This window comes from Scyliorhinus torazame, chromosome 9 (assembly GCF_047496885.1).
Source record: "Scyliorhinus torazame isolate Kashiwa2021f chromosome 9, sScyTor2.1, whole genome shotgun sequence".
NCBI lineage: Eukaryota > Metazoa > Chordata > Chondrichthyes > Carcharhiniformes > Scyliorhinidae > Scyliorhinus > Scyliorhinus torazame.
Window position 1 is genome coordinate 200,770,458 of NC_092715.1, and position 14,137 is coordinate 200,784,594.

The 14,137-nt window shown below is 49.5% G+C and overlaps 1 protein-coding gene across 2 annotated transcripts in view; it reads left to right on the plus strand.

Moving 5' to 3' along the window:
* The first annotated feature begins 2,022 nt into the window (after positions 1 to 2,022).
* LOC140430057 (cysteine-rich protein 1) overlaps positions 2,023 to 14,137 on the plus strand; it is a 43,212-nt gene continuing 31,097 nt past the window's right edge. The window contains exons 1-2 of one of the 2 annotated variants that reach the window (XM_072517598.1): positions 2,023 to 2,402; positions 3,377 to 3,471. In XM_072517598.1, coding sequence (XP_072373699.1) covers positions 2,360 to 2,402; positions 3,377 to 3,471 — 138 coding nt within the window. In that variant the 5' untranslated portion in view covers positions 2,023 to 2,359. The remainder of the gene's footprint in view (positions 2,403 to 3,376; positions 3,472 to 14,137) is intronic. The other variant, XM_072517597.1, reaches the window with a different exon arrangement.

The window sequence follows — 14,137 nt, forward strand, 5'->3', positions numbered from 1 at the left end:
GGTAGGGGCCCGCCACATTTTAGAGTTAGGCTTTGGGATGAGTGGCCAGATGAGGTGCCCGACGAGCCAGGGTCCTGAGGCGCCGTCCAAAATAACGCCAAAGATGGCGGCGCCCACGGGGCGCATGTGGCGGGCGGCGTTAAAGATGGCGCCGCCCACGGGCCGCAGGTGGTCTGATGGGAGGAAGATGGCGGTGCCCACGGGCCGCACGTGTTCTGCTGGGAGGAAGATGGCAGCACCCACGGGTCGCACGTGGGGGTTGCAGGAACAATGGGCATGGATGCAGTGGCGATCGACCAGGCCTGGCACATCGCAGCGAAATGTCCCTTCTTCCCGCAAGCCTTGCAGATTGCACTCTGCGCCGGGCAGCGCTGCCCGGGGTGCTTTGTCTGCTCGCAGAAATAGCATTTGGGCCCCCCGGGGTTGGCTGGCTGCCGCGCGGTGCAGGCTTGGGGTAAGCTGGGGGCGGCCGCTGGTGGGGCCCATGATGTCCACGAGGGCGCCGTGCGGTCGGGGCGTACGACTGTACGTTACGGGAAGCAACTGTCAGTGAGTTTGCGAGCTGCCTGGTTGCCGTAAGGTCGGGGGTACCTCCTTCTATTAGGCGCTGGCGGATGTACGCTCACCCCATGCCAGTAACAAACGCGTCCCTGATTAAAAGTTCAGTATGTTCGACTGCCGAAACTGCCTGGCAATCACAGTTCCTCGCCAGGATGAGCAGGGCACGCCAGAAATTGTCTATAGACTCATCAGGGAGTTGCTGTCTCGTGGACAGGAGGTCCCTAGCGTAGAGTTTGTTGATTGGGCGAACATAATGTCCCTTCAGGAGCTCCATTGCTTTCGTGTAAATAGGCGCATCCCAGATAAGGGGAATAATATCGGAGTAAAGGACCTGGAGTTTCTGTTCTTCCGGGGGTTGGTCCGTCGCGAATCAGAGGTATCTCTCGAAACAAGCAAGCCAGTGGTCGAAGGCCGACGTAGCGTTGGCTGCTTGCGGGTGCAGCTGTAAACGATCAGGCTTTATGCGTAGTTTCATCGCTGTAATATCTCTGCTTAATAAATTGATGCACTATCAATTACGACGAGACGAGAGTAGAGAGTAATCGAGGCTTTATTAAGCAGAGATGTGTTGCATCCTGCAGCTGCTACCAGAAATGGTAGCAGCTCGGTGTGCACACACATTTATACTCCGCCTACTGGACGGAACCAGCAGGCAGGGATCTACCCCCATACCGTATACAGGAGCCTTACCGTATTACCTCTAATACAAGTATTATACCAACAGTAGTGACTACCACAAAAGTAGAATGCAGTCAAGGCCTTCAGAGGCAGTACCAAGGCAGACGGACATAGATCAGAAGTTTCCGATCAGGTGACACAGTAAATGTCTGTAACTTCACTGACGGTGCCCATTGGATTCCAGGGAGCGTGGTGAAAAAGACTGGACTGGAATCTTAACAATAAAAACTCGAGAGCGGATGGTGCAGAAGCACCTAGGTCAAATCCGGAGCAGGGAGCCAGAGCTAGGACAAACCCCACCGGAGGGACCATCTTCCAGCCAAGCCAGCCCGACACAACGGGGCCTGGGGACATTGCCCTCTGGGGGCCTCGACACTGAGATGCTTGATGTGGAGGATTCGGAATCTGACATGGAGACTCAGAAATCCGAGTTTTCAGACAACGGCCTTGCCAGGGGACGGTCGCCAATGGTGTCCCCAGACACTTGATGGGGAAACAACGTTTCCCAACACACTACACGTCCCCCCGACACAGCCCCACAACAGCCCAAGATGCAACCATGGGCAAAGCGAAGATAACCTCCTCCACTCTTACGGACTTTGGGGGTGGGGAGGGAAGGATGTTATAACCCCCACAAGATCCACAGGGACAACCCGACTTATCTCCCTGTGGGGTTCTTGAATTATGAGCTCCCCCGCTGAGTGGCGGAGGCCCAACAGTGGGCGTGTTAATTCCCCGAGATAAAAGCTGGCCCAGGAAGGAGCCGGCATCTCAGGATTGGCCCGGCTGGGACTTGGACTGTTACTTTGTTATTGTATTTCCTCGTGTGAGTAGGAAATAAACTATTTTTGACTCTCCTTTTCAGGTCTCCTCATTGACTCCAATAACGGCAACGGTTGAGATCAAAGTAAATGTTTTGCAGATATCCTTGGTTGTGAAACTTCAGCTTTTGGCTGACATATATTAATGTTTTAGTTAAACTTCTCTAACGGGCGCCCTTGAAGAAAACCACATCCTGGCGTTAAAGTTAAACACGTCACACTTGCTGCTTTTCCTGTCGGTTTTGGACATTTTTAAAAACTGCATCTGCTATAGGCTCGAATTGACAGAATTTCAGAAGATGATTTCATATTGTCCAATCTGTGGGAAACCTGTCTATTTTGGTAAGTGCGAGTGAGTCCCTTTGGAAATTTGCAGCCGAACTGAAGGAAGTGTTCAGTCTGTAATCGAGTTGGTGTAGCTTTGTTCCTGCTCACTGTCGATACGGTTTTGTGCAACACACCAAAATTATTATTTACAAAGTGGACAGTAATAATTAATATGCAATCAAATGTGTTTTCCTAACAGTTTTGGGGATATGTCCTTTCTGTGACTGGTTCAGCCAGGCTTTTTGAATTAAGACAACAAATTGCAGAAATACTTGTGACCGTATTTTGGCCCAGTAACTATGGCTGTCGAGATGACAAGTGCTTGGCTTGTGGGGGGTGGCTTCAATACCTTATTGTTAAACTTTTCAAGTTAATCAGCACAAAGCAAAGTTGGATGCGAGTAAAATATAACCAAAATAATAATAATTTCCCTCCATATACAGTAACTTCATTTGAAGCCTACTTGTGACAATAAGCGATTTTCATACAGCGAGTGCCTTGCACCATATGGTGAGAAAGAGGAAATGGGCCCGATGGGCTTTGAGCTCCTCATCTTACACCTGTTGCTAGAGGAAGGAACTGGTCTTTATATCGAACACGTACTGATTACATTGCCACTGCACAATTAGCAAATATTAAGTAGCATAAAAGTCACAGTATCGTTCCGCAAGGAAAATCTCATTGTAGTGGCACCCAGTCTTACAAAGTCAGCCATCAGACACCATTTTAAAAGTTGCAGATTGGAAAGTATCTTCAGAATAACATTGCTAAAACAAACTGAAGGATAAATCGGTTACACAGTGTAGCGTGTGTAGATACCAGATCAAAGATGTCTGAAGAAGCGGGAGAATCTCTCTCGTCTGCAACGTAGTCGACATAAATCAAATAGATTTGGGCATTTTAAACATATTACTATAAATTACTTCAGCTGCGAGTGGTGACTTTCCTTTTGAAAGAGACCCCCTCATTACCCTTGTTTCTTTTTGCAGCGGAGAGAAAGCGATCTTTAGGCAAAGACTATCACCCCCTTTGTCTAAAATGCTATCGGTGCAAGCGCCAGTTAAGTCCGGGACAACATGCAGAGGTACGTAATGCCTTGAGCCTCCATCTGTTTGTCCAGTATTTTACTGTCTAGCTGTATTGTTCCTATAATCTGTCTCTTCAAGCTTGTTCTGTAGCTGTTGTCTCCTTGAGGGAATTGTAAGCAATCAGAACATCTGAGGCTTTCTTTTTAATCATGAGCATCAATATCTTTTCCCCCATCTACATATGGAGATGAAACTAATTATGTATCATCTTGATCTGAGTTAGAATTCCACTACTGGGATTCTCCCTCATTTACATGGCTGGGCTTCTGGGAGAATATGATTCTCATCAAGGTTGCATGCTTAAACAGTGGGCATGTTATTATTGCTGCTTTGTGTGTTCGATTGAATGTGTGTTGTGTGCTGGAGTCTGTGCTTACACATCAGTGTAAATGGGCTGCTGTAACAGCAACAGCCACTAAGGTTGTTGGGACAAATAAAGGTACAAATTCAAAATCGCACTGGCTGATGTCAGCTGCTCTCCAGGGTGAAAGCGCGGATTGCAAATGAGGGCATTTTAAAATGAAGGTTTCACACAAGGTGCAGGCTGAATGGTAATTCGAACCAGATAGATCGCTCAATCATTCGAAAATGAAATGCTTTATGCAAATCGAACTTTGGATATCAAAATGACTATTGTAGACATGCATTTCAAAAAGAATAAAAGATTCAGACTTTCAGAGATTTCAAAGTACAAATGACAAAGACTGCAGTTTTGTGCACACGTCTTTTTATAAAGAACCGTAAAGTGCCTCAGAATCTAATTATTCCGAATTACAGTAAAAATGCATTCAAACAAAGCAAATGCAGCATAGAAATTAATGCTTTAAACTTATTTCATGTGTATTTCTTTGTTATGGATATGTCGAAGCATCAATCACAAACAGTTAAAAGTAAATACAATACGCAGGAGTGCTGTAGCTACTGTAAAGCAGGGCATTATGCTTCAGTAATACCTTCTCCCTGGGTTGGCTGGCAGAGGGAACATTCAAAATGAATTCCGGTCTCCACACAGGGGACTGTTTAAATGGATGTAGCTAAAAGAGCAGGAGAACTCTCCTGGTGTGCTAGCCAACATGTATCTTTCAATGAACCTAATTGAAACAGATTCATTGGTCATTGTTAATAACTGCTATTTGTGGGATCTTGCTGTGCACAAAATGGTATTGCTGAATTTCCCTGCAACAGTGACTACAGGCTGGATTCTCCGCCTCGCGACGCTGGAAATGCGAATCGCGATCAAGTGGAGAATCGGACGCCGGCAGAAAATGAGTTTTGTGCCCTGCGCTGATTCAGGAGTCCCTCCCCGGCGGCGAGAAAGAGGTTTGCGCCCTGCGTCTGCAGGGCATGCAGAACCGGCATTTGTATGCATTCAAATGTGATTAGCAGTTTAGACACTTCATGCTCTGCCCTTCCGCGATGCTCCTCGCCTCTCAGATAGAGGTCTCGCAGGTGCAATTTACTACAAGTATTTACAAATGGGCACTGGGCACCATGGCTGCAGAGGGGCTGCAGAGAGGAGGCTAAAGAAACATCGAAAAACAGTTGAAAACTGAAGGGCTTGCTCAGGCTGGGGTAGTAGCTCGGACCGGCTTTGGGCCGAGTCCATGGACATGGGGTGTCCTCCTCAGTATCGGGGTGGCCTGGCTCGGACCGTGATTGCTTTTAAATGCAACTCTTTGGTGCAACTTACAGGCTCCATGCTGTTCACACTGCTGAGTGCTGCGTGTATCTTTTGCATGATCAGAAGACCTCTGGTCACCTGAGGAGCCCACCCCTCTAAACACCTCACTGGCATGGAACTGTGGGTCCAAACTGAACTCCAGACCTCGGGGACCTGCAAGCCATCAAAGGGAGAGTTAGTCCTCATCACACTAACATGGTCGTAGAGGGTCTCTTCTTCACGTCGACCAGATTTTACTGAGTAGGACAGCCAAAGTGGGTATCCTGCTAAATTGGCGATTAACGTGCTATTGAGGTTCTAATGAAATTATAGATCTGTGGTGAATGTATTTGCCATAACGCATGACACTGTAACCATTGTATCCACCTAATGTAACCTTTGACCTGGAAGTGATGATACGATCTGCTTCCAGGTACTGTACTGTAAACCCAGTGTGTTCCGCCTCTGGCTCCGCCGTCACCGGGGCCATATATAACCTGGCCACCTGCGGGTGGCACTCATCTGCACAACCGACTCTGGCTAGGCAAGATCACAACTAATAAAGCCTTATGTTCACTCGCTCTCTCGGCCTCTTGGTGAATTGAAGGTATATCAAGATCCCAAATGTTTTAGGTTTAAATTAGGTTATCAGGTGAGCAAAGAATCATAGAATCCCTACACTGCAGAAGTATAGGCCCATCGAGTCTGCACCGACCTCTGAAAGAGCACTCCACCCAGGCCCACTCCCCCACATCTTTGGGCACTAAGGGGCAATTTATCATGGCCAATCCCCCTAAGCTGCACATCTTTGGACTGTGGGAGGAAACCAGAGCACCCGGAGGAAAGCCACGCAGACACGGGGAGAACGTGCAAACTCCACAGAGACAGTCACCCAAGGTCAGAATTGAACCTGGGTCCCTGGCACTGTGGGGCAGCAGTGCTAACCACTGTGCCACCGTGCCACTGGGTACCTCAACTGCCTAATGAAGAACACAGTTAAAGTGGTGGTGGATTGGAGTTGAGTTTGAATGTGGAAGTAGGTTTTCAGTGGTGACTTTGACTGTGCAGTTAAACCATTCCAGATGGGCAGGGTGGGTTAAAATCACCCCCCTGTCAATGTTCAAGATTAGATTGGACTGAAGGATGAAATTTAAGGGATGTGGGAAAAGAGTGGATAAATGTAATTTAGATTACTTGTTGACGGTCGATATGGATAAGTTACACTGAATGGCTTATTCTGTCATTAACTTGTGTGTATTTTATAATTTCTAAATCATTCTAAGATCCTGCGTGCACTTATGGGTGAGCTTCTCCGTTTCAGAGACTAAGTACTGACGCCGGGACTGAATTATGGGTGTTCTACCGTCCCCATGGTGGCACCAGTCCTGGGGCCAGTCCGGACATTCTAATGGACCAGCACCGGCGACACATGGAACTAGTGAGATCCCAAAGCTCACCGACATGTGATTGGCCGGCGTCAAGAGCCTGACAAGCTGCAGCCGGATATAAACACTCCACTCCCCACACGCTCTCATTCCAGCCACGAAGATCCACCAATAGCAACTGGGGCTGGCCGCAGGTGGCAGAGGATGTGGTTTAGCACACTGGGCTAAATTGCTGGCTTTTAAAGCAGACCAAGTCAGGCCAGCAGCACGGTTCAATTCTCATACCAGCCTCCCCGAACAGACGCTGGAATGTGGCGACTAGGGGCTTTTCACAGTAACTTCATTTGAAGCCTACTTGTGACAATAAGCAATTTCCATGTGTGTGCCGTGGCCCCACTTCCAGGACTGGGCAGCAGTGCAGGAAAATGCTGCATGAACTCCTCAGGGTGAGTCGCCAGTGCCGTGCCTCTGGCACCACCCCTGTCCCACAGACTGCATACACAGGCCACTGGCTGCAGACCCCTTACGCTGCACGCATCCGGGTGTCTCATACTGTGCATTATCTGTCCCCCAAGAGAAGGCGGCCCAGAACTGCAGGGAGCGGGAGAAGACTGGAGGGGGCCCGCTGGACTTGCGGCCCCTCACTGTCACAGAGCAGAGGATGATGGACCAGGTTGGTGGGATTGGAGAGTGGGCAGTCGCTGAGGCGGAGGTCAGTATTAGCCTTCCAAGTGAACCCCTAATGAATTGCCATGTCGCTATGGCATGTGAGTCTCCTCTTCCCCCAAAACACGTTTACCCATGATCTAACCATGCGTCCTGTCTTTTCCCTTGCAGGGTACATCCGGGATCCCCCACCCCAACCACAGTTCAATGGCTCACCTGCAGACGAGGCGGAACATGCTGGTGATCCGCACCCCCAGCCGCAACCCCACGACACCGCAGAGCACATGTCCGGGGATGACACCGATTTCTCGTCACTGCTAAGGTCGACATCCTCCACCATCCCAGAGACAGTCACCGCGGTTGAGCACTATAGTGAAGAGACTCCTGGGGCACTATCTGGTGCACACCAAACACATGGAGCGGTATATCAGGTGGAGGTACAAATCCCCAAGAGGGCAGATGGTTGGCGGGTGGCCCGACATCAGGGACTAGCTGCCGTCCAGACAGGTCTTGCGCTTCTGAAAAGGGTGGTCCCATCAATGTTGGAAATGCAGAGCTGGGGCTTACAGGAGGGGTTGTCAGTAACCATCCAGTACCTGAAGGTGCAGTTGGAGGAGTCTAACCGGCAGCAGGAGTAGGAGGTGGTGTTGACCACGTGTGCCACCCAGGCCAAAATTGCATGGGTGGTATCTATGGTGGAGGCCTTAGGTGCAAAGGTATCGACCATGGATCAAGATATCCAAGGCATGGGGCACTCTATCTGGGTGTTGGCTGAGGCACAGGACAGGGTTGCCATGTCACAGGCAGTCATGTACCAGAGCAATATGGACATTGCAGCGACGCACTAGAGCTTGGCCCAGTCACAACGGGTCACAGCTGCGAGCGTCGAGGGCATTGGCCTGGCACTGATTGGCCTAAGCCAATCCATGAGTGTCGTGGCACAATCCTAGAAGGATGTGGCCCAGTCCCAGAGGGATGTGGCCCAGTCCCTGTGCTCCATGGATGAGAGCATTGAGACCCTGGTTGAGACGAGAATGGGCCTCCAGGACTGGCAGCGCCAGGTGGTGGGGAAGTCCCTGGGGCTTGCTTTGGCCATCCCCCCATCCCAAGGAGTAGTCCGGGGGCCATCAGGCACCCGGAGGGAGGAGGTGATTGGGCCCGTGTCGGTGACTCCTGCATGGGAGGTGCTAGAATACCACATTGCTTCTGAATACCTCCCCCCGGTTGGCCGGGAATGGGGGTGGGGGTTGCTTATGTAGGGGTGGGACAGATGTTCAAGCTGCTGGTGGCCAGGTTGCCTAGTCGGTGAACCTAGAGGTGATTAGATTGTCCCATGCACGGCAGCCTTGGCGCTCACATTGTGTGGGATCCTGTGGTTAGTCGGGCCCCAAGTCCTGCCCATCTTGGCCCTCCTCCGCTTCCTCCTCATCAGATGAGGCCTGGAGTTCGTCATCCTCCTCCAGCCTGTCGCCCCTCTGCTGTGCGATGTTGTGGAGGACACAGCAGGCCATCATGATGTGGGAGACTCTCCTAGCGCTATACTGGAGGGTCCCTACAGGGCTGTCCAAGATCCTGAACCGTATCTTCAGGACACCAATGCACCGCTCGATTATGCTTCTGGTCGCTACATGGGTGTTGTTAGAGCAGTTCGCCACATTGATTTGTGGCCTCCGGATAGGCATCATCACCCACAACCTCAGCGGATAAACCCTGTTGCCCAGCTCCAAGCCCCCACCTGGAGAAGCGCTTCGAAAGTGTTGGGAACTAACCAGTGTGCCAGGATGAAGGCATTGTGCACACTGTCTGGGTATCGGGTGCAGATGTACATAATGTGCAGCTGATGGTCACACACCAGCTGCACATTGAGGAAGTGGAATCCCATCCTCTTTGTGAAGGGCACCCCCTCATGCGGCAGTGTTCATGGGGGACATGCGTCTCGTCAATCATGCCCTGAAGCTGTGGCATCCCAGTGCTAGCGGTGAATCCCACGGCCCGGGCAACCTGGTGGGCTCAGTCCATATTCAGGTGGATATATTGTGCCGCCCGGGCATACAGGGCTTCCGTGACAGCGCGGATGCACATGTGCATGGCGGTCTGGGAGATCCCTGACAAGTCCTCACTCGGTGCCTGGAAGGACCCCGTGGCAAAAACTTTCAGGGCAACCGTCACTTTGATGGCCAGCGGGAGCAGGTGTCCTCCCCCATACCCCAGCAGTCCAGATGCGCCATAATCCAGAAGGTATGCCATACAGTCTCCCTGGTCAGCCGGAGTCTTCGGCGACACCTGCGATCCGGCAGGTCCTCTGACCACTGGCGCTGCGGGTATATGCGAGCACCTTCTTCCCACCTCCTCGGCCTGTGGGGCAGCCAGCTCTCCATTGTTATTGGCTGGCCCCTGCTCCTATTGGGTAGGCTTCGGTTCTTCTGAGCCCTTCCCGAACAACTGCTGCTCGTCCATCCTCAAGGTCTGCGGTGGCTAGGCAGATGCCAACCACTCCTGGTGCGATACCAAAATCAATCATCTGCTGGGGGTGGAGGGCAGACATGTTAGCATGCTGAGTACTCCCATGCCCAACCAAGTCCAACAGACTGCACAATGGCGCTGTCTTGCACAGTAACCCCTGCCCCCACATCCCCCCATGTTCCCTTTTCCACCCCACCCATTCCCCCTGACACTTTGCCCTCTACACAGCTACCCTGGCCCTGTCATGCCTGACACTGGGAGCTTCTAACGCCACCTTCCATCCCTGCTGGCAGGGGTAGTAGTGCCTGGCATTATCCATGCCAGGAAAAAGCTCTGTGGCCCCTATCATGCGCTCTCCTATGGAGTCTACTGTGGAGTTACTCCTTGGGTGTGATACCCCGCCAACAGGATGCCATCGGGGAGGAGCCAGTCAGCCACCGGACGGCGCCATGCTTGGTGGCATGTGCTGGGGCAGGAGCCATTGGTGGGGCTTAGCCAGGTGGCTGGGCACGTGACGGGACCATAGCTGCAGCGTGCTGTGGGTCCTATGTGCATTAATCGCCCATTAATGATATGCTAACAGCCGCTACTGTACATTTTGCATGATAATGCTGGCGCGCGGCGTGAATCGCATTCACGCTGCAATCTTGGATCTGGAGCATGATGTTCCATTGGGCGTCCAGCGTTGACCTCGATTTTCAGCTGATGCCCGATTCTCCGCCCAATCGCAATTTTTGATTCTGGCGTCGCTGGACGGAGAATCCCGCCCATGATATTTTTAAAACTTTATGTTCAAAAACGATGTAACCACCTTTTACTTACAAATTAGGTGACTGATATGTTTTTTTGTCCTCGATTTCAGATGGGATATGGTATCTTCTGGAATGCCAGGCAAAGTGTAGTCTCAAGGGCAGCATGGTAGCACAAGTGGATAGCACTGTGGCTTCACAGCACCAGGGTCCCAGGTTCGATTCCCCGCTGGGTCACTTTCTGTGTGGAGTCTGCACATTCTCCCCATGTCAACGCGGGTATCCTCTGGGTGCTCCGGTTTCCTCCCACAGTCCAAAGGCATGCAGGTTAGGTGGATTGGCCATGATAAATTGCCCTTAGTGACCAAAAAAGTTAGGAGGGGTTATTGGGTTATGGGGATAGGGTGGAAGTGAGGGCTTAAGTGGGTCGGTGCAGACTCGATGGGCCGAATGGCCTCCTTCTGCACTGCATGTTCTATGTTCTATGTTCAAGAGGGGACAGATAATTGAAATGCAGGGCATAGATTTGTAGAGGGAATGTCATGGACAGCAGCAAAATCAAAATCATTTTTGTACGAATAGGACGTGTGGAGTACAGTACATTTCTCATCCAGTCATATATTATTCCCACTCACAAGACCATAAGATGTAGGAGCAGACGTAGCCCATTGGGTCTGCTCCGCCATTCAATGAGATCATGACTGTTCTGATGTGATAATCCTCAATTCCACTTTCCCACCTTATCTCCATGACCCTCAATTCCTTTATTGATGAAAAATCTGTCTATCTCAGCCTTGAATATACTTAACGACTCAGCCTCTACAGCTCTCTGCGGTAAATAATTCCACAGATACACTAGCCTCTGAGAGAAGAAATTCCTCTTCATCTCTGTATTAACTGGGCGATCCCTTACTCTAAGATTACGCCTTCTGGTCCCAGACTCTCCCACATGGCTCAGGTAATAATCCATAGATTATAACCTCAGAGGTTCTATAGTTTAATTTGGTGCCTACCTCTTCAAACTCTCTATGCAGAACCTCATCACTCGTTCTACCTACATGGAGCACGACAATGGAATCCTCCCCCTCCTACTGCAAGTTCCTCTCCAACCTGGAGCAGATGTCCCCAACCTTGGCATCAGGCAGGCAACACAGCCGTTGAGACTCTTGATCCTGGTTACAGAGAACAGTGTCTATTCCCCTAACTGTACTATCCCCGACTATGACATTTCTCTTTCTCCCCCCTTGAATGGCTCCCTTACCATGGTGCTAAGGTCACTTTATTCATTCTCTCTACAGTCCCCATTCCCGTTCACACAGGGAGCAAGAATCTCAAACCTGTTGGACAAGGACAGGGACCGACCTTCTGGAGTGCTCCCTTTTGGATCCTTCTACCTGCCTCACTTGTAGTCACACCCTCCTGTCCCTGACCACTGGACGAATTCAAGATAGTTAATTAAGGTTTTTCAAAATTTGAGTCGTGACCCACGGGCGAGTGTCAGAAGGGTCGCGGAGCAATGGTTTACACATGTAACACATGTGGGGCCCTTTTTAAATGTAAACAAATTTTAAAAGGCAATGGTAGTTATCCAATTAGTGTCATTATGGGAGAAAATAGTAATTCTTAGTGTGTAGCAATATCAGAACATCGATAAAAATAACTGGTCGGTAAGCGAGCAAATAGAAAAGGCTACCAGGTAAATATGACCACCAGGTCGCCTGATAACTTCTTGCAGCTCATATGACACACTGGTTGCATGCAGTGTCTTTGGCAGCAGCCGGCCTGAGTTGAGCTTGCGCTGTGGGGGGAGGGGGTTAGGAAAGGACCAAAAGCAGGGCCTTGGCACTTGTTTGATCCCTGGTTGCCACAGAACGTGATATGATGATGACAGAAACTTCACACGAGAGATTTGACGAGAATTGTGTTTCTAAAACAATATGAACAATGTTAATGTAATGTGAACGAATTAATCGATCTGCCGGTCAATAAGACACAGGCTGTTTCATGAATTGGGTGGTATGCCACGGGGAAAGAAGTGGGCAATTCAGAAACCCTCCAGGCAGAATGTACAGTAAGTATATTCGACAATACAAAATAGTAAGATTTTGAGGAAATAATTAATATCTGAGAAAATTTTGTTCAATGTCCATTGTGTCTGATTAATTTTTGTCAGTTGTCTGTGGGGCTGTTTTAGTGTTTCAGCATTCATCAATATTGAACTTGTTTCCATGAGTGTAGTTTGAAGTTGAATAAACATGCAACAAGTAATTGAATTGCATTTAAGTCAATTATAAATCAAGATTTTAATATCATTGTCTGCAGATTTATGGCTGTTTTATTTACAAGAATTACTTATGACTAACTCCCAAAGATATTTGTTCTTTGTTCTCTCCTCAGTCTTCTTTCGCTTTTTTCCCCCCTTGAAGCAATGTCCAATGATGAATATAGGTTCACAATGATTGACGGCCCTCCAGTATCTCTCATGAGTAACTATTCTTCACGTGTGACCCCGGACGGTGAACGTTTATAAGACCATAAGACATAGGAGCGGAAGTAAGGCCATTCGGCCCATCGAGTCCACTCCACCATTCAATCATGGCTGATTTCAACTCCATTTACCCGCTCTCTCTCCATAGCCCTTAATTCCTTGAGAAATCAAGAATTTATCAACTTCTGTCTTAAAGACACTCAACGTCCCGGCCTCCACCGCCCTCTGTGGCAATGAATTCCACAGACCCACCACTCTCTGGCTGAAGAAATTTCTCCTCATCTCTGTTCTAAAGTGACTCCCTTTTATTCTAAGGCTGTGCCCCCCAGGTCCTAGTCTCCCCTGCTAATGGAAACAACTTCCCTACATCCACCCTATCTAAGCCATTCATTATCTTGTAAGTTTCTATTAGATCTCCCCTCAACCTCCTAAACTCCAATGAATATAATCCCAGGATCCTCAGACGTTCATCGTATGTTAGGCCTACCATTCCTGGGATCATCCGTGTGAATCTCCGCTGGACCCGCTCCAGTGCCAGTATGTCCTTCCTGAGGTGTGGGGCCCAACATTGCTCACAGTATTCTAAATGGGGCCTAACTAATGCTTTATAAAGCTTCAGAAGTACATCCCTGCTTTTATATTCCAAGCCTCTTGAGATGAATGACAACATTGCATTTGCTTTCTTAATTACGGACTCAACCTGCAAGTTTACCTTTAGAGAATCCTAGACTAGGACTCCCAAGCCCTTTTGCACTTCAGCATTATGAATTTTGTCACCGTTTAGAAAATAGTCCATTCCTCTCTTCTTTTTTCCAAAGTGCAAGACCTCGCACTTGCCCACGTTGAATTTCATATAGACAGGGGGGACATTCCAGGCATGTCTGATCAATGCTGACATAAATAGCAGCAGAGGTCATTGGATAGTGATTAAGAACAAAAAAATTGGATGATTTTTTTCCCCTCCATTACCTGCTCTTACATGGTCCATCACAGGAAGCGCAAAGCATTGTGTTGCAAATTGCCCAATGGAACATGCTTTGCCAAAGGCTGGACATTGCCATGGGGCATGTCGAGTGCCACACTTCTGGCACAAGATGGCGACGGCAGCTCCTGTCGCCCGCTTAAAATGGCCACCCGCACTGAGACCACGTTTCTTCATGACGTGCGTCACAGCACTAGTGGCGCTGGCTTTTTCTTTGGAGTTGGCGCCAAAATGCCTCGGGCTGAGCGCACTGTTTTGCTGTGCAGCCA